The sequence below is a fragment of the Barbus barbus genome (assembly GCF_936440315.1).
Source record: "Barbus barbus genome assembly, chromosome: 44".
NCBI classification, from domain to species: Eukaryota; Metazoa; Chordata; class Actinopteri; order Cypriniformes; family Cyprinidae; genus Barbus; species Barbus barbus.
This window is the reverse complement of record NC_136722.1, coordinates 3132989-3155000: the sequence shown is the minus strand read 5'-3', so window position 1 is coordinate 3155000 and position 22012 is coordinate 3132989. Positions and strand designations below refer to the sequence as shown.

At 38.9% G+C, this 22012-nt stretch overlaps 1 protein-coding gene across 1 annotated transcript in view; it reads left to right on the top strand.

Moving 5' to 3' along the window:
• LOC306863292 (double-stranded RNA-specific editase B2-like) overlaps positions 1 to 22012 on the top strand; it is a gene marked incomplete at both ends in the record, with an annotated part of 171009 nt that overhangs the window by 109731 nt on the left and 39266 nt on the right. The window contains 2 exons of the mRNA XM_079406545.1: positions 6302 to 6388; positions 7008 to 7933. Coding sequence (XP_079262671.1) covers positions 6302 to 6388; positions 7008 to 7933 — 1013 coding nt within the window. The remainder of the gene's footprint in view (positions 1 to 6301; positions 6389 to 7007; positions 7934 to 22012) is intronic.

Sequence of the window (22012 nt, the reverse complement as noted above, 5' to 3'; positions counted from 1 at the left end):
TATATAGAAGTAAATCTGAATATATAAATGTAAATTGCGATTATATAGAAGTACATCTGAATATATAATTTTAAATTGTGAATATATAGATGTAAATCTGAATATAAGTACATATTTTTGGATTTACTTCTATAAGTCGGAACGTACAAAGGTAAATCATAAAATAAACTTTTAAGTCTATGTGGGTTAGTGATGTTACGTTCGTGAACGAATCGTTCTTTTTGAACGAATCTTTTAGGTGAACGAATCATTCTCGTTCACGTAATCCATTGACTCATATTTCTCGTTCACTGAAATTCCTCCCTCCACCGCAGCGCGCCGCTATTGCGCGCATGCGTAGCTCTGGACCGTTTCATCTGTCAAAGAATGACTAAACCTCGAGCCAATAGCCTTCGAGTATGATACGAGGACGGAGCATGTGATTTGTTGAATCTAGTGAACGAATACGCCCTTCATTGAGTTGCTTTGAGTTTGAAAGAGTCAAATGAACTGTTACATACATACATCTCGTCTCATTATTACGTTCGTCGTTCGAACAACTGGTTCTGTGTTTTATTTTTTTATATTATTTTTATTTATTTTTTTTATCATTTTGTTTTATTTATTTATATTATTGTTGTTTTATGTTTGAACAGTTACATACTTTTAAATAAAAAAAAATATTTCATTATGTTAGTCATGTCATGCACTTTTGTTTGTTTAAAAACTGTGAAACATAAAAAAATATGGCAGTATTGATTATTTGCGTCACGTCATCCCATCTCATTTGCGTCACGTGACTCACGTCAGCAAATAGCATTTCAGCTCGGGTTTAGAAGGGGCATGTAATTGGTTGGATCGAACGAACGAACGAATATAATAGCATCATTGACCGAGATGGCTCTGTTTTGAGTCTGAACGAGAGAGAGATCTCCCGTTCGTGAACGAATTGAACGAACTGGTAGCTATACCCAGTTCGTTGACCGGGTAGGTCGGCCATTCTGTCAATCTAGTTCATCAATCAGCAGAAAGCGGATGCAAAGCACAGGTATCCGTACTGTGCACGCTTGTTTATATTCATATTTTACATACAGAATAACTCCTCGTTTAACATAATCTCAGATTTGAACGTGTAAATCTCTGCCTAAACAATTAAATGTTAACTAGCCTAGTATGCAAACAAATAAAAAAACACTTGTGCATTGGTCATCCGAAAAGAGTGTAATTTAAAAGATAAAAAGAGTAATGACTTTGATCACTTATTTAGACTTATTTTATTCATTTAATGAGAAGGGCACACTTTTTAATGAAGCCAAATCGGTTTTTATTTTGTAACAAGTAAATACGTTAGTTGAACAACACATTTTGCCACACATGCTGACATATTTGTGTAATATGGAAAAATGGTCACTGAACGAATTAGTGAACGAATCTGAACGAATCATTTTGGTGAACGAACGAAAAATGAACGAGTCTCTGGAAAGAATCAAAATTTCCACCACTAATTGTGAACGATTGCCCTAGCCCTCTCAGCCATGTTGATTTGTGAGGACCTTTTGGCGCTACGGCCAGCCTTTTGTAAAATACAGAAAAAAAAAAATAAAATTCATTTGGTTTGCATAAGTGATACACTTACAGTAATTAATATAGTACAAAATTCACATTGATGCATTCAATTAATAAAAATAATTAATAAGAACATCTGTCTTTTGACATGCCTGATAATAAAGATATATTTATTTAGATGTAGACGATAAACATATATTCAGATTTGCATTTATATATTCTGATTTACTAATATATACACACAATTTACACTTATATATCCATAACTATAACTTTATATTCACAATTTACATTTATATATTCAGATTTACTTCTTTATATTCGCAATTTACTTCTATAAATTCAGATTTACTTCTATATATTCGCAATTTACATTTATATATTCAGATTTACTTCTATATATTCGCAATTTACTTCTATAAATTCAGATTTACTTCTATATATTCGCAATTTACTGCTATAAATTCAGATTTACTTCTATATATTCGCAATTTACATTTATATATTCAGATTTACTTCTATATATTCGCAATTTACATTTATAAATTCAGATTTACTTCTATATATTCGCAATTTACTGCTATAAATTCAGATTTACTTCTATATATTCACAATTTACTGCTATAAATTCAGATTTACTTCTATATATTCGCAATTTACATTTATATATTCAGATTTACTTCTATATATTCGGACTTATAACTATATATTCAGGTTTACTTCTATATATTCAGACTTATAACTATATATTCAGGTTTACTTCTATATATTCACAATTTACATTTATATATTCAGACTTATATCTATATATTCAGATTCTTATATAATTATTTCCTGTTTGGCACCTCATAGTATATGTATATATGTATGTGTATGTATATGTATATATGTATGTGTATGTATATATATATATATATATATATATATGTCTGTCTGCAGTGTCACGTGATCCTTCAGAAATCATTCTAATATGATGGCACCCAATTATTAATAATTATTACTGGTGCTTAGTTATTAACAATGAGTTCTTATTATAAATTTTGAAAACAGTTTTTGCTGTTTAACATATTTTTTGTGGACACCATGATACTTTTATATTTTATTTTATTTTATGGATTCTTTGATAAGAAAATAATAGCATTTATTCGGAATAAAAATCTTTTTTAACATTATAAATCAACAATTTAATGCTCCCCTGCCAAATGTTTTTTTTTTGTTTTGTTTTTTTTCATTCTTAACCCAAACTTTTGAATGGTAGTGTACCACTGTTAAAAAAAGAGTAATAATAATAAATTAAGCAATTTATAAAAAATAAATGTAAATATAGCATCAAAACCTTTTTCAACATCGATATGTAAATTATTTTAATAAATATTAAAATGATTTCTGAAGACTAAATATTGTTTGTACTATATTTTTCATCAAATAAATGCAGCCTTGGTGAGACTCATTTCAAAAACATAAAAAAAAGAAAGAAAATAAAATCCAAACTTTTGACCGGTATTGTGTATATTAATATTTAACTTTGTACGAGTGTGTTGAATAACATACTTGTTTTTGCTCTGGTCTTGAAATTGGTAGCAAGAATGGGGATGTTTCGAATCCTGAAATCTTGGTCTCATGACAGCCGTAGTTCAGGGAGAATAATGATTCGTCCTTCCTCAACATGGCAGCAGTAATGGATTGATTTTAAGAGATCCAGCTAGTTGCTCATTTTGTTTGGCTTCACAGACAGGCGAGTCAAAGTGCTCGAGGGTGACATGACAAAACATCCAGCGGTGACAACTGACTGAGCATGAGTCCAGCGATTGTGTCTGAGGTGATGTGTGGTGCCTGTCTTTTGTTTCTGTTTTTGATCTCCTTCGTTTTTTTTTTTTTGTTTGTTTGTTTTTACTATCAGAACCCTTCAAAAAGTGTGTGTATACTGTATATTTTATTTGTAAACTCTCTTAGTTTAATTCTATTTTATGTGTAACTGAATTAGAACTGACACCCAAACATTGGAACCTGAGCCATATGCAACCCACTGCCATTGACCCATACCATTTAAAGTGTATTTTGTCCAAATGCATTACTGAACTGTACACTGTACTCTCGTTCTCATTTGTGAGATGAACCGATTTCACATTTAATTTCCTGTAGGCTTCCTTTGATTGTTGGTGTCACGTCAGCTGTGTAACCTTCAATGGCTCTGTAGTGATGGCAAAGCTCTGAGCTTGTTAGATACCGCTGAACTTCGAGAGACCCCCACATCATCGCTCTGAGTATGAGAGTCTGTCTCAGCACTTTTGTGATTGGTTGATGACAGTGATAGCACCTCCCATCACTTATTCATGCCCTGTTCTCCTCAGCCATCATTCAGGAAGTGACACACAGGAAGCATACAATGCAGTTACTGTATCTTCCCTTCTATGTGCTGACATTCAGCACTTTGGTTGTGCTATATGTGACCTATAAATCCTCCACACTTCTGATGGGAGGGAGAGAGAATCTCTTGACCACTGCTTGGGAAAGCAAAATAATTGGATTCCTGCTCCTTATCACACTCAACACATTACGAGTTGTCAAAATTCCCTGCTGCTAGGGCTTGGTCACGTTTCAGTCAAGCAAGAGGGATTTCATATGGTTGGCTGATAGGAGAGCGTTTTTAGATTGTTATTGCCAGTCACTGGGGGCAGTAGTGTCCAACACATGCCTTCGACTCCCACATGACGATGCTTGGTGGACGTTACTATATTGACATTTTTGTCTTATGTGTTGCACCTTGTTGCTATTACAAAACTTCACTCTCTATCATTTAAGTGGCCTCACTTCATTCTACTTGCAGCAAGTGGGGGAATTGTTTTTGTTTCTCTGCTATGAGGTGGAATAGATGGCAAACCTTTCCCGACCCTTGCAAACAAATCCTCTTAAGTGAGTGATTGAAACCCCGGCCACAAAATGATAAAGTAGATTTTTAGATTTTCTGAAAAAAAAAAAATGTGACATACTGAGTTCCCTGTTTGTCCATGTCTCTCAGATTGTCTGCAGTCTTGGTGTGCTCCGCAGACTGTCCTGAGGCGAAAGAGCTCATCCCCTATTAAGGTGATAATTAGATGCCTAGATTTGACCCCCCCCCCCCCCCCCAAAATAGGTCTCTCCTGTTTTTCTACAAAAACCAAATGTCTAGATATGGCCGCATCTCTGTATACTACCCTCGGGCAGAATGACCCACCCCGATGTTTCTGGTACTTGGGGCCCCCAAGTACCTCTGTGCACCTCCTGGGGTCAAAAGAGCTCACTCCCATGTTTCTACATAAATCAGGTGCTAAGATAGATCTGGGGCCCCCAAGTGCCTCTGTTTCTATAACATTCCAGTGCCTAGATAGGTCTTGGGTCCCCAGGTGCCTCTGTACACTACAACTGGTCAAAACAGCTCACTCCATTGTTTCTGCAAAACTCAGGTGCCAAGATATGGATGGGGCCCATATAGGATCTCTGTTCAGTACCCTGAGTCAAAATTACCCACTCCTATGTTTCTATAACATTCTGGTGCTTAACTAGGTCTGGGGTCCTTTTGTACACTACCCCTAGTCAAAAGAGCTTGCTTCAATGTTTCTATAAATAAGCAGATGCCTAGATATGACTGGGGCCCCTCTGTACACAACCCTTAGTCAAAATGACGCACCCCTATTTTTCTATAATTTTCTGATGCCTAGTAAAGGGAACTCCAGTACACTACACTGCATCAAATGAATCCACACCCATGTTTCTGCAATACTCATGTCTGGGGCTTCTAGGGGCTCAATATAAATAGAGACAGAAAGACATACAGTATAGACACACATGGACATATACAGGAAAATGCTGATGTAAACTGTTAACAAAAGAGAAATGTGTGATGATTGAACATTTTCAGTGATATTTTAGTTTTTTTGGATGAATATTTTATATATAGAAGTGAAGTGAAACTTTTTAACTTTTAGCAGGGTTTGTTTAATATTATCAATGTACTTGCATTCAAAAGTTTTTTTTTTCATGAAGGACCATTGTTATTGGTGTTTAAGGTCTCATAATAGGTCAAAATGCAAAACAGTTTAATCAGAATTTGCATTTGTTATAATCCTGTCTGAAGTAGTCGGAATTGGAAAACTCACATCCTATTCTGAATCATTACATGGCCAGGACATGCGAGTCCACACCCATTTCACTTCTTTGTTCACTCAGTGTCCCTCTTTTATACATTCAAAAACCTGTTTCATTCCTTTTTTTTGTCTGTCCATTAAAATTATTGATCATTAGGGGATGCTGAGAAAGGTGGGATGTAATTATGAGTCCAGGCAGCTTTGTCAATTCTCCACAGTCTGGGTTGAGCCCAGCAGAGATCCTAATAGGAACCTGCAGTGTTAACAACAACAACACACACACACACACACACACACTCGCATGGATATAGAGGGAAACGAGACTGTGAACACAATTTGGTTTATCGGCAACTTTATACCAGAAACTGCTAAGACCCACGCTGCTAAGACCAAAAGCATAATCTATATAAGTATGCAAACAGCAAGGCGTTGCAACTGCGTAATCTCATTGTACATACTTGGTGTTTTCATTTCATTAGCACAGAATATATTTCGGGCCTAAGAATCACTCCATCTTTTTATTTATAACTTTGTAAGAAATAACCATTTATGTACGAATCATGCATGTTAATAGTATGTGCTGTATTTACACAAACTCTCTTTACTAATCTCTTTTCCTTTTTACCTTTCAGAGAAAATGAGCATGTTGTCTGCACTGATCGCCCCCTACAAGTACATGAGCCCAGCAGCCAATTGCACAGAAGACGAGGACACATTGAGTCAGTATGCATAATCACTAAGACAAACGTTTCATTAAATTAAAAGTTTCAATTAGATTTGAACATATACAAATTACAGTATGCTAGAAGAGTTGGAGACAGGCAGCAACAAAAACAACATTTCAGTCCTTTTTCACAATTTAGGCTTGCAACCATGTGTTGAAGTTTATTTTCACAGATGAATTTCATTTGGTTCCATCACAACACAGTTGGGGTGTGAAATAGAGGCTTTAATGTGTGATCAGACTTTCACACACTGAAATCTCATAAACGTCTGCTCTCCTGCATTACAAAAGAGTGTCTCCTTTGCATTGTATATGGGGGAGACGATTTGTACCCACTTTAAGTATAGACTCCAAGCCAATTTTGTGGGAGATTACGGAGCGATTTGCCAGATAATGCCCCATTTTAGAGGATTTGTCTTCGGGTTTTTACAACAGTTAAGTAGAAGAGGCTTTTCTCATATGAAACTTTTGCTTTGGGCATGGTAAAGGCAGTTTTTAATATCAACTTGTATGTGACTTTTATCAGGTCATGTGAGATTATGAGCAGAATGGAGAAGATAGCACTCATTGAGTGCCTTGATCATAATAACATGTAATTTCTGCTTCCAACCTAGGCACCAGCAGTGCTGAGGTCAAGGAGAACCGTAACACGGGAAATTTGGAAGATTGCACTATTGTCTCGTCAGACTGCCAAACGCTCTTGCTGTCTGATGAGCCCAGGGATGGGGCATCTGGCCTCAAGCGAAAGCGACCTTTGGAGGAGGACAATAATGGACACTTGCGCAAATTGCGTCTGTACTGCAAGAAACTGGCATGGTCCGATGCACCAAAGAACGCTCTTGTCCAGTTAAACGAGCTGAGACCGGGTCTACAGTATCGGATGATCTCTCAAACAGGACCGGTGCACGCTCCTCTCTTTTCCATCGCTGTGGAAGTCAATGGACTCACGTTCGAAGGCACCGGCCCTACAAAGAAAAAGGCTAAGATGAAGGCAGCTGAGATGGCCCTAAAGTCGTTCATCCAGTTTCCCAACGCCTCGCAAGCTCACTTGGCCATGGGCGGCCTGAGCAATCCCACGGCCGACTTCACCTCGGACCAGGCCGACTTCCCGGACACACTGTTCAAAGGCTTCGAGCCTGACGGCTGCCGCTCTGCCGAGAGCGAGTTGCTGTCTAGCGCCCTCTGTTTGCGTCACACATTGGACTTGATGGTGGTGCAGGCCAGGCAAGGAGATCCCTGCCTCCCCCCACCTCCGGTTCCCGCCACCTATCCCTGCCCGGTCGTCCTGCTAAATGACCTGCGTCCCGGCCTGCGATACGCCTGCCTGTCGGAGCGTATCCAGGGCAAACGTGCACACCGCAGCTTCGTCATGGCCGTTCGAGTGGACGGCAGGATATTTGAGGGCTTGGGTCGCAGTAAGAAGCAGGCGAAAAGGCAGGCAGCTCTGTGTGCCCTGCAGGCGCTCTTCAACTTCAGGCTGGCACAGGAGACGAGAGCAGGACACCGGCCCAGTAGGATCAAATGCCCTCATTTGCCTCAGGTGAGTGTGCCAGTCCAGCCGCTGGCAGGCCACTCGTTCCATACGGCGGGCCTTAATAACCAAAGCAGCAGGAATGCTGGGATACAGCCAAGACTTAATTAAGAGGGAGGAGATAATGTTTGGGGAGGCATGGGGCAGTACAGATGGATTATGGGGGAGAGGTTAGTCTATATTGCAGACCAAAAGGTGTAAGTGTTTTATGTTAGCACATGGGCTTTAACATTTACTTTGGGCAGGACAGGACGGCATATCTAGTGTAAACACACACATGTGTGTGTACTTAGGAAAGCAAAAGGGCCAGAGGTAAACAGAATCTATTCACAGATCTATTCAGACAGAAAAAGGATGTAAATGAGGCAAATTATCATTCGGGAACCTCTGACTCCAGAGAAAAAGCCGATGCGCCAGCAAATGAGTTTTCTTTCTTTTCTCTTTTTTAAACTTTCCATGTGTTTATAGAGCTAAATTGCAAAAATATTGTTATTTTGCACAATCTCTAGTTTCCTCATGTATGACATGGCAGTGTCTATAAACATTAATTCAATCTGTTGCCCAAAGGAGATTGAAAAAAGCACAGAGCAAATCGACAAACAATCCTCAGACCCATTCTTCTGTTATTTAGTCAAATATGTAAATAGCAATCAGACTAGGAAAATAATGTTGTTTTTTTCTTAGAGAACTAAAATGTATTTTTTATCCCTTGTGTGTCCATATGGAGTCAAAATTTAATCAACATAAAGTGATGTCAATCAATTGTAAATTTTAATTGAATTACGTGATATTGTAGTTAATTACATTGTTTAATTACTAAGTTTCCATGTTGCTTGACATACACAGTCTATAGTGTGGCTAATTGTATTACTTACTGGAAGAATTGTTTATTGTTCCTATAAATTAATTAATTAACGAACAGTTGTCATATTGCTGCTGCTGCTGCCATTTTCTAAAAGCAATAAGCCACTCACGACCTCGCATTACAGCGATTTTACCATGATTAATGCCGTTTCCTTCGTTTTTAAGAATCACTCACGGATGTATGCGGCTAATCAGTTTATTGTGTGGTGTTTGTGACTTTTTCTCTCCTCAAGTATGTGCATGTATTTGCGTGTATGTCAGCATCAGCTCTCCTGTGTGTGTGTGTGTGTGTGTGTGTGTGTGTGTTTCTTGTGCTGTATTAGTATTCAGCCCCTTCCTGCACAGAGCCGACAGGGAGAATGTTGTCTTTCCTCTCCTACTACAGCAGCCAAACAACCTGCACATGTTTGCCGGAGAGAAACTTCTCCTTTCTCCTGCTCGCCACGCTCTTTAAAAGGATTTATAAGAGGATTTGCCTCACTAGTTTAGTTCCAGAAATGCACTTCCTTGTGGAAATTCTTGAAAGTCAGACTACGGCGTTGGCTTCTGAGTCTCTTAGAAATGATGACAGAAACATGCACATGTAATTAGAAATGTTCCTCCGTTTCCATCACAAAATCATCCAGCATCATCTGGCCGGTGGAACGAGCATTTGTGCATGTGTGTCTGAGCTTGTATGACGATTTCTTAGTAGTCTGGAGATCTGAGGCTTGGATGGCGCTCAAACCACTGCCTGTAGGGTGTCTTCCTGTGCCGGAGGGCCCTGATGATAGCAACCGCTGCCAGCTCTGCCGCTGTCACACTGCTCTCAAGACCCAAGGTTTTTCTCTTTCTTTCTGAAGCAACTTCCTTTAACAACATTCATTGTAGCAACTAGTAGCAGCAGCTTTTCTATAACGAAATATCATATTATTTTTAGCGCTTAATTTACAGATTATTTTGGTATTTCTTTCAAGGTTTCATTTTTAAAAAACATTGTTGCTTGATAATAATAATTATAAATGTTATTAAATTTAAGAGTAAATCTGACAATTGCATATCACCTCAAAATCAAAATAAAGAAAAAAATATAATTATTTAAATGACTGCATCAGTCATTAGAATATTAATTTAATTTTAAGTAATGAATGAATTAATTAATATTCCTACAATATAATTTATAAAATATATAAAACAGATAAGCAGAAAGATTAATAAACATATGAAATCACTCGAAATTTCTACATTTAAGACATTTTTGCCCAAACCTCTGGTAAACTTCTGAACCTGATGCAGACACATTACATTTATGAGGATTTGGGGGAAATTTAGAATCAAATTTGAGATTGTAAGGCTGTATTGAAACAAACAAGCTGTAAAGAGAGAAAGCAATCAACAAAGAGTGGCAGAACGAGTGAGTGAGATAAGGGTCACCTTTGGAGCGGAATAGAAGGACAGGGAGACTCCGGTGGGTGGAAGGCAATTCTGGCACAGATGGAATATTCCGTAGGAAGAGCCGGCCATAGCAGTGTGATGCCCCAGGCAAATATGAAAAATAACTTGCAGGCTAGCCTTCTCCACCACCTCTTAAATTAAAAATTGAACCGTCATCCAGGCTGCATGCCTTGTTGCCCACATCCCTATGCCTCTTCACATCTCTAAATAATGACACACTCACACACATGCACACACACTCCCTGCAGGGATTTACCTGCATGCTCTGTGAAAGTTAATATAACATTGAACCAGTAATATGAGATCCAGGTATGAAGGAAGACTTAAGTCACCCCAAAAATATCCATCAATCATGGGATCATAGTCCCCCCAGTGCTTTCCTAACTTCATTCCCAGCTAATAGGACGCATAGGAAATTTGCAAAACTGTGCCCTGTGCATACCATCTCACCCGAACACTTTGTCTGCATGTCAGCAGCTTTAGGTTTTCATCACGATTCCTAAATGCAGGGCAAACTGATTTGGCATCAGGAGTCTGCCCACGTTATAAGGTAGAATGATTGCAGTGCATGGTTAGGTTGATTGGCCACTTAATCTCTCAGCGCAGTCACAAATATCTGCAGCGTTGCCAAGTCAACGCACAGACCCTGCTAAGACAGGAAAAAGGCAGCATCTGAGCAGAGGGCGATGCTGGTGCCACTGCAGGTCCTGACCGTGCCACTAGTATAGTTAACCTTGGACCACAGAGTATTTGACTGAAGAAATTACCTCAGCGTGCTGCTAAATATCAATCACTGCCTAATCATGAGACTTCCAGTTGCAGCCAATATTTAAAAGGGAAGGCTTACAGGAATGAATCGCACTGAGAAAGCGGGTGTTTGAGGGAGGTTCAGAAAGGGGAGGGATATAAAAAGGCAGGGTCAAGAAAAATAGGAGGTCTTAAAGTGGAGTCAGATGGGGATGGCCTGTTATTATTTAATGGTACTAGTACTATTCAATTAATTGATTGATTATTCAGCTTTTTCAGCTAGTTAAAATATTGAGTTATGCATATTCTAGCAAGTAAATATAAAAGGTAATTACTTCAGCTTTTGAAAATCATATTATTATTATTATGTAATTACAATAAATGTGACGTGACTGGACTTTACCAGCGTACTGAGCTGCAGAGCTTGTGTAGTCATCCACATTGCTATAATCTAGAGCCCTGCATTTCGGCCCGGACCCAACGGGCCCTGACTTTTTTACGCCTCTAGGGCCGGGCTTCGGACCAATTTCCACGTCATAGTTCAGAGGCGGGCCGGGCATCGGGCCTGTTTTGGGTTTCTCCTTATTCTATATTGTAGACGTCTATCGACTAGTGATGAAAAAAAATTGCCGCGCTGGTGGAAACAACAGGAGACCGTGCCGCGACTGAGAGCAGCTCGATTGTGTTTAGTGTCCCGCAGCAGTAGCTTGCGCAAGTGACTTCAGCGCAGCTGAATAGTTCTGCGTTCAAGTGCACGCAATAGGCCAAAGCTTGCTGCAAAACCCCAGCAAACATAACCATGAATGTGTCTGCAGGAAATAGTAAGGAGATATTTGAATTATTTACTAATAAACTAATGTTTTCTGAGTCTGTGTCGCAAAGATGAAGTTGCTGATCCTGACTCGCCTACTCCTCATTAGACGCGCCTTTAGAGAGAAATATGCATCTTTATTGATTATGATTAATCAATTTACTACTACTGTTGTAGTAAAAGATTATAATAAAAGTTTTTGTTTTCGATTTTTTTTTTATTTCGTTAAGTGATAATTTAAAGCTTTCTATAGATATATTTATCATGTCTGTGAGGCATGTATTCGCTCAGCTTCGGTTCATTTTTGTGAAGCGCTCCTGTTCAAGACGGCAGAAAGTGCATCATGTTTGTTTTCTTTGTTTTATAAAAGAACTACCTTTTGTTGGTATTGTGAGTGCACACAAATACAAGTAGACCCTTTACAGGTCCGAATGATTACTCTTACCTTTATCAAAAAATTAAAAAAATTACGGCGTAGGCTATTTTAATTTGTTTCCACTGAAAAAAATCCAAAGCTGGTGCCTCCATGTCCTGCAGAGCGCGCTTTAGCTTCCACTCTCAAGTCGTGATGATATAAGAAGGCTAAATTGATCAAACATAGACTAGGATCAGCTCATGCCGCTGGCCACTTGGTCGTTACTTAAAAAACAACAAAAACTTAGTCTATTTAACGAACAAAAATGCTCCAAATGTTTTTCTAAATTAACTTAATAAAAAAATAAAACAAAATATTATAATTTTGCCATTACACACAAAACGGAACTATTTTAATAGCCGAAACAGTAGTATAAACTGTTTTAGGAGAAGAGGGAAAAAAAGACTGGCTCGGGTCGGACTCGGGCCGGTAATTCTGATAAGCTGTCGGACACGGGCCGGGCTAGGGCCTGAGCGTCTCGGGCCAGGGCCGGGCTAGGGCCTAAATTAGAGGCCCGTGCAGGGCTCTACTATAATCGCCACAGCCTCACACTAGTCAAACTGCATTATTGCAGACTCTTACATTAGTCAGTCGTGGCCTAATGGATAGAGACTCAGACTTGTAACCCGAAGATCACGGGTTCGAATCTCAGGTCCGGCAGGAATTTGACGGTTGGGGGAGTGAATAACCAGTGCTCTCTCTCCACCGTCAATACCACGACTGAGGTGAGACCCTTGAGCAAGGCACCGAACCACCAACTGCTCCTTGGGTGCTATAGCATTGGCTGCCCACTGCTCCGGGTGTGTGTGCACTTGGGTTAAATGCAGAGCACAAATTCCGAGTATGGGTCGCCACACGTCACTTCACTTTCACTTTAGGTCATAAGAGATCTACTTGATGACAAAAATATTTCTCTAAAAACTTTTATGGTCAACGTTGTCAATAAGATTGACAAATCGTTTCACCTAGTAAGGCTAGTGTTAAACCACAAGGGCTGGATAGGGAAAGAGTAAAGACCGAATGTCAAAGAGTGGGATCAAAATGAGGGGAGGAAGGTGAATGGGCGGGTTCAAAACTGAGGAGTCTTAACAGGTGGGGTCACAATTGGGGGAAATATTAAGTGATGGGATCAGATTTAGGGGGCTGTTTAAAATAGTTGGAAATAAGGAGAATGGTAAGGGGTGAGTGTGTTATTAAAGGATGGAGTCAGAATGAGGGGGAGTGTTAAAAAGGGTTAAAATCGGGGGGGGGGGGGGGGGGGGGGCTATTCACTTCATAAATAGTGACGTCAGATGAGGAGGGAATTTTAATGAGGGACAATGTAAAAGACTGGAATCAGAATGAAGGGAGGAGTGTTAATGGGCGGGGTCAGAATGAGGGTCAGCCAATGAGGGTTTGTCAAAGGGTGGAGTCATAAAGAGTGGGAATATTAAAAGGCAGGGTCAGAGAGGGAGAGAGAAGAGCAAAAAAAAAAGGAAGCGATCATGGTGGAATGATAGAGAGAAGTGAAGTTTTAAAAGCAAATAATGGAGGGAAAATAATGGTAGGAATTAAGATGTGAATATGAGGAAACTGAGATGGTCGGGTTCAATTTACTTAATATGCTCAACATCACTGGCAGGTATTTAGCATGGAAAATGAGACAATAAAAACTATCATCATTACATTAGCCAATTTGCCTTTCTGTTTTATTGCATTACTATGCACCAGAAATAATCATATGTAGAACAATAATACCTAAACAGAGGAGGACGCATGATGTTATGATTTTGTCTGGTAGGTTTCTCAGGCCTTTGGGTTTTCTCATTGAGAAACAACAACTTGTAGGTGTCTCACTTTCTGCTTCAATGAATTATGCCGCACTTTTGATATATGGATGCCGAAAGTATGCATGGACTTTGACTAATCTAGCATGGTAATTTCCCCAGCAGAGTGAATTAAGACTGTTTTTGTACACGTGAAGGTGACCTTGTCCACCAGCCTGCCATTTGATGATTATTTTGTCCTCCTCTCTTTCTCTTTCTTTCTTTCTGTCTCTCTCTCTCTCTCTCTGTCTCTCTCTCTCTCTCTCTGTTTTTAACCCTCTGACTTAATCACACCAGATATAAACAACCCTCCAGCAGCCATGAAGCAAAAATCATTAATTAAGACTGCCACAAAAAATTAGAGATGGCAGGACGGTAAGAGAGCTAGAGAGAATACAGATTTCAAAGTGTGAAGCAGACATTATGAGCATAATTGATTAACATTATCAGCGCCTACTAGAGGATCTCCACATCACAGGCGCTGTTTATTTTTTAAATATTGTTAATAAAGAATATAAAGAGTATTATTTAAATCTATCGCATAAGGTCAATTTCATTAGCTGTTGATTAAGCTCATCAACATTAGCTCAGCCTGATAGCTAACAATAACAATGAGGAGGTTTTTGCAGTAAGTCAAATTTATTGAAAGCATCATCAAGTCAAAAGACTAGCTCACAGTTATATTTTCTAAACTTTTTGTAAAGCGCCCCTTCAGCTTCTGAGGCCTTGTAGGATAGAAGTGTCCATTGGATTTACGCTTGCAAACCTGTATTTTTCGCCAACTGCTTTGCATCACGGCCACGTTACAACCTCAGGTGTGCATTAATCCATTGTCACTTATTCCTTAATCGATTCTTACCAATTTGGTAATCACGTCTGTGCATTATTTGAGGAGTGATTGGCGGGCCACTCAAACAGAGCAATATTGTGATAGCGTTGCAAGAGCTGTAGTGTTTACAGTCTACAGTGAAACCACCTGCAGATGTCTACATTAAACTGGCTTAGTAAAAATCATGCCAGCTTTAAGTGCAATTTCCTCTTTGCTTGTCTTTCCGTGATAACGTTTTGTAATATAATAGGAGCACTTTACACCCAAAAGGTTATCATTATCAGGAACTGTCTCATCCCTATGCAAAATATGACCTATAAAAAAATATTTTCCATTCTTTCAGCACAAACACACACATGCTGCAGTGTAATCCCATGACTTTTGTAAAGCATAGGAGATGCAATTTCCACATGTTTGTGGTGAGAACTATTAGATATGATACACTATTAAGTTACATAAAATTAACCTATAATAGGTATTTCAAACAAACAATTGCCATTTGTCTGCATCTGTCAGTGCAGTGTGAATTGGCATTTAATATGATGATTTTGGTAGATTTATGTGAACACAGCTTTTTAGTTAACACATTTCAATTACCAAAAAAAAAGCATTCAGCTGGTCCTACATTTTGCAGGCACCTATGTTACTGCAAACTTTTCTCCATTTGTATAAACATTGTAGCCTAAGCTGCAGTTGTTGAAACTTTATCCCAGAAATGCAAGTTATTTTAAGAAAAAAAAGAAACATTATATATATACATATATATATATATATATATATATATATATATATATATATATATAGTTTGTTAATTTATAGGAAATAATAAATAATAAATTAATATAATTAAATTAAATTAGCTCCAATGGGTGACATTTTAATTTAGGCTTGAAGCTGTTACTGTTATTCTACTACTGTCCCATTCTGTAAAAACAGTAATATTATTATTACAATTAAAAATAACTATTTTCTATTATGCAAAGCTGAATTTTTAGCATCATTACTCCAGTCTTCAGTGTCACATGATCCTTCAGAAATCCTTCTAATTTGCTGGTTTGGAATATTCCTTATCAGTTGTAAACAGAAGTATTTCTTAATGTATTTTGAGGAAAACATGATGCATTTTTTTTTCAGGATTCTTTAATGAATAGAAAGTGCAAGAGAGTAGCATTATTATTATTATTATTATTTTGAAATAAAATTTAAATGTGATGATTAACTAGTGTTGATACATTTCATTTGACCTCTTGATGCTTTCAGTAGCACATGGAAATGTCCTGGTTCTGTAGGTCTGTTGCTGAGCCTGAATTCTGACTGTTGAGCTGCCTTCCTCTTCCCCTGTAATCATCCGGATTGATGGCAGTCTTAAACATACACTCACACCCACAAACACTCATCATCTCTCACACCTGATGGTCTCCTGTGATCAGCGTGCATGCTCATAATCATCTCCCAATGAGATGCTCACACTTCATTAAAAGCATAATCAAGTTCATTACTGCGCCATAGACACTCAGCTAGCAGACGGGCTCCAATAAATCACAGACAGTTCCTGAGTGTGTGTGGGGGGAGTTTATCTCACTGAACCAGGTGGAAGAGTACTGGCCAGAGGAACCTATCTGAACACACGTCGCCTTTTCCATGACTTTCTGCCTAGCTAGACTTGTATGTGCATGTAGGCTACATCTAGTTGCTCCTGTCAATTTACACTACACACATTGCTAGGCATTAAATGCTAAGCCTCCAGAGACTGGATTCCCATCTCCCCAACTGTCCCTTGAGAAATTCCATGTGTTTCCCTCGGTAACCTGAAGCCTTTTCGTTTTTTTTGCATACAATATTGACATTGAATCAATACAAATGTAGTTGAAAATGAGCAAACTTATCCTTTAAGTCTAAATATGTGATCAGAAATGTTTAAATCACACAAAAAATTAATTGATATAGGTAAATATAGGTAATATTTAAATTCCCCTGAACAAACTTGCAACCTATTTTAGTACCATGAACCGCCAAGTAAATGCTGAATGAATAAATGGCTTGTTGTTGTAGCACATAATATAATATAAAAAAAAAAAAAGAAAACAAATATTGCAATTTGGGGGTGGGTGCGGGGGCATATTTCCAAGACAAGTAATGAGTGGTATAGTCTCAGGTTTAACAAATATGCCATTGTTTGACAAAATTTCTCAAGCAAATCCAATTATTACATTTAAAGGGCACTTATTATGCCCCTTTTTACAAGATGTAATATTGGTCTTGGGTGTCCCCAGAATGTGTCTGTGAAGTTTCCAAACAGATCATTCATTATAACAGCTGGAAAATTTCATTTTTGGGGTGTGTCTAAAAAAAAGAGCCGTTTTGGAGTGTATCGCTTTAAATGCAAATGAGCTGCAGAAGAGGGCGTCACGTATACGTCTCTCTGCATTGCATATCTACAGCAATAAACAGCCGGTAGAAACAACTTTACTGAGAGCGAGAGAACCGGTGTTTAGTCATACATATGGGAAGCCAAATGCACTGAAAGTGGGACGAAACAGTGCGATGTTACAGAGCTCACGCTGCGCTGGCTGAGCCACGAACGAATCTCGCGCTACAAACAGCACAAACTAATCTCACAAGCACGGCGCTGATCAGTTAAAAATACTTAATGTACGCACACAAATACAGTTAAAATGCTAAGCACTATAACGATATGACATTCACAAAGGAGTCTGGAGTGATACACGTATTTAGGTATATTTTGAGGTGCATTACCTTGAAAAATGTAAGTAATCCACAGCGTCCTCAGCAGCAGATGTTGGGAGAAAATGAAGACTCTTATGTTCAGTCTTGCATCCAAACACAGAGCATCGGGATTGCTTGCGAGATATTATTGACTTTACAGCTGCTCGAGCGCGGAGAAAATGGAGGACAGCGTACAAACGCTGAGGGCGGAAACTATAGCAATGCAGGGCTGTCACTCAACCCCCGTGGCCCACCCCTACGCAATGTGTCATCACAGGCCAAGTGAGACCGACTTGATTTAAAGGGGATTAAAATATGAGGAGTGGGTGGATTTTTTTATCATTGTAGGGTGGTTGTGTTCACATACTGCCAGCACACATTTATGTCCAAACACCATGTAAAAGTGGATTTTGCATAATAGGTGCCCTTTAAATCTGTGTGATCGGGCCAAAAATGTTCCCTGTGCATTTTACTCGTGTTCAAGTGCTTCATACATTTAAAAATTTCACTAATGTAAGCGAACCTTTGGTCTCATTAAGGAAATATCATTGCACACCCAACAGAAAGTCACAATAACTGCACGGACAGTGGAAATATCCATGCACCCATTCATATGCACATGCATGAGATATGCATTCATTAAACAACTCTAAGAAGGATCACATTAAAACAAATGACTTCTGCTTTCCCACATGCCTAGTATTTTATCATAAACACACACGCATGCCTTCAGGCTCTGGCCTAGCGCAGCACTGTAAGCGTGAGTGCTGTTTTTCTACAGGCTGAAACTGATCTGGACGTGTGAGGAATGAGCAGGTAAAGAAATGGACCTAAAGACAGGACGAGAGAGAGGAGGGCGGAACTAAAAGACCTTCAGGATTAATTAGGCGTCAGATTGGTTGCGGGGCATGGGCGCTCCATGCATGCAGAATGTCCTCTCAGCCTGTGGGGTCATAATTCAGCAACACGCTCGCGTGCTTAGTCATTTTTTGTTTCATTTTGCTTGTGTTTTTGGCTCCATATTGTGATTTTATGCAGCTTTTTGATATTTCACACTTCGTTCCTCAACACAGCACGAAAAATTGCGCAGGTCTTGGGCTTGTAATTGATTGTTTCCTTGAGTTTTGGTTCTGCGATGCCGCTGTGCCAAGCTGCTGGCCGTCGCACTGTATTCGGAACAGATGCAAATGATTGTGCATTAACTTGCTGCTGAATTCAGGTCCCATAAGAGCCTTTGACCTCATTCAGTTGTATTTTTAGTTGTGTTTGCCATCTATCTTCTACAAAGTGGCATGAGCAGCATATCAAAGATGTCAGAGATGATGCAAAAACGGGAGGATTAGTGGGTCACCTTTCAACCTTTCACATTATCATTTCCTGAGGCACAGGAAGTGCTCGTCTTTGAATACCAATCTGTAATTCAAGATGAAACAGCTGTTATGCGCTAAATCTTCATTCCTGACCAAGAATGCTTGCACTCACTTTGGGAGAACATTGTGATATTCAGAACATGGCTGATATGACTCACGAAGCACCTCTCCAATTTGAATTCATTAATTGTTTAAGGAAGTTAGGCAGTTACTGTGGTACAGTGACTCACTTTTTAAACTTTTGTAAGAATCTTACAGCATTTGTAAGGGATAGTTCACCCAAAAATGAAAATCGCTCATTTCCACTTACTCTCATGGCCTTCCAAATCCATGTGATTTTCTTATGTGGAACTAAAATAGAAGTTACATAAGTACATATTTCACTGGGCATAAAAAAAAACTGTTTTCCAGTAAAAAACAGTACTAAATGAGAAAATATGATATTTTGGCAAAATCTCCATTCTGTTCAAAAGTTTTCACCCCCTGGTTCTGGTTTTTTTTTTTCATGTAAAAAAACATGTGGCAGTGCTTCATTCCACTTGGAATATAATTGTATATAGTAATCATATAGACTAGTGTTTTTGTTGTTATTGTTTTTGTCCATCTCAAACCAATTCTTCTTTAGAATATTTAATTTTGTGTTCCACAGAAGAAAGTACTGTAAGTCACAGGTTTGGAACGACCCATGAAATTCACAGGTGAACTTGTCCAAAGTGCGATGCTGCTTTTAGACCAATGTGCAAAGTCATCTGTGCTTTTATATTCCATCAATATATTTATAATAAAAAAGTCAAACTGTTTTAGCATGCTGTTTTGAACCCTTTTTAGCCCTTTTTGCCTTTCAAACAGCTTCATGACATGTACAGTGCAGGCATTTGCGTCTTCTGGTTTGCCTCAGCACCTCACCACAAACAGGGAAATTCCATTTCCTGCATTTCTAAAGCAGAGTTTCCCAAGAACTGCCATATCGCTCACTATATGCAACGCTGACATTCTCAAACCACACCTCTGCTAATGGAGATCACACTAGTGTACGTACCCCCATACAGATAAACGAATAATGACAGCGCGCATTTAGTTGAAGGAGATCAGATTCTCCTTTCAGCTCCCTCTGCTGGTGCACTTACGAACTCGCTCACTAGACCATTAAGATATTTCATTACGAGTGGACTTGGACATCTCTCCCTGTGCGTGCTTCAGTGACTGCCATGTCAAATTAGGACTTTTCGGTTTTTATACAGTGCCTCTAATGACAGTCATAAGTGTCAGTGCACAGTTCGGAGGCCGACACACTGTCTGCAAAAGAATTCCCTGTTCTCCCTCTATCACCACACACGCACAGCCATTAACCAGCATTGTAAAACATCCTTTAGTAGCAGAACTCTTTCCCGGAGAGAGCTGGAGGGTGGGTTAGTGAGGTCTGACCATAGCAGTTAACTTTACACATTGGATAACACCCACTAATCATAGGTGGAGCCGTTGGGACTGCAGAACAGGACTGTAAATCAAAGCAGATGTTGTACAAGCGCGTATTAGGATGCGACGGTTACGTCTCATAACAATGACACGCGAAGAGAAACGGTGAGAAGTAGTGATACTGTAATTGACTTAGCATGTCGCCGCATTGAGTGTAAGGCAGCCTGGTCAAACCAGTGGCTAATGAAGGAAATCTGTGTCGTGAGAGGCCTCGGATTGATATGCAGGTTTAATAAATGTCGGACACGATGCGGAACGCGTCAGTTCATGGGCTGGGGTTTCTGAGAATGTTGTGTTGTGCTAATACAACGAATTCTGGCTGTCTTGACTACTGAGTGTAATTGGGTGAAGGAAGCATACAGTGCTCTGGGTATGTTGTCATTTCTGCCTCCCTTTTCAGTTTCTTCAAATGTTTGTGCCATCCCGTTCACATTCATTCAGGTCTGGGTTGTAGTGCTGTTTAAAATCGTTATTGGAGTCATGTTAGGTAGAACACATTATTTGAATGGTGAATCACGTTATCTGCTTGTTAAATCATGAAATATCAAATACTGTTTCTGGGTTCAAACCACTAGTCCAAGTGAGAACACTATCTCAACAGCCTATTCATTTATAGCCCGCATTTAAGCTAAGCCTCATGCTGTACAGTCTCCGGGTGCACAGTGTCCTGGACAGCAATATTTTAGTGTTTCAGAAAAGATGAGTTAAATTGAGGTGAATACATTTTTTATACAGTAAGAAATCATGAGCATAAACTACGATGAAAACACATTTACCAAATTATTCCTCAAAGCGCATTAAAAAAAAATCACATGACTTTGTGCGATGTGATGGCATAAATGGACTAACCAGTAGACCGATTTCATTGCTCAAGATCTAAAATGTTGTTTTGGTCATTGTGAAATGCCTGATCCAAAATTTGTTGTGAAAGGGGTTTGGTTTAATTACCTACCAGAACTGTCATTCAAGACTGCGTTCCCAAACAGCATGCATCCGCCTCTGAAAGTAAAATAACGTGACTTTGTTTATTGTGTTTTGTCTGCCTGCTCTGAAGCGCAAGAATACTATTATTATACATGCAAAAAGACCTACAGTGGCTTCTCCTACTTCAGCAAATTACCTTTTTCTTAGTGATATTTGGCACCAATTTACCAGGAGGGTAACATTTTGTTCCCTTCATCTCACTGGATGGATATGGTGTTTTATTCGCACATTTTATGCATTATTACAATTGTGTGCTCAAGTTAAATTTGCAACTTTTGATGGAAACATATCTAATAACAATAGTTTTTGTTTTTCCAAAAATGATTACATTTTTGCATGTAAAAAGAAATGAGTGGTTTTCGTTTTTGCAAAACTATGAATATTCAAGAATTCAATTGGGCATTTACATATTTTTCTAAACACACTGTTCTCTGTTTTTCCATCTTACGGATGCATCTTTGCGGAATTAGCAAATATGCTCATTTTAATAAACTATGCCATTTGTTTATCATCATTTTGTCAGGAAGTGAACTCTTTGAGACCATCAAAGTCAACATCACCTTTATGAATCTCAGTGGGGAACAATCTTACGTCAACCCTGTTACCTTAATTGTGTAAAGTATACA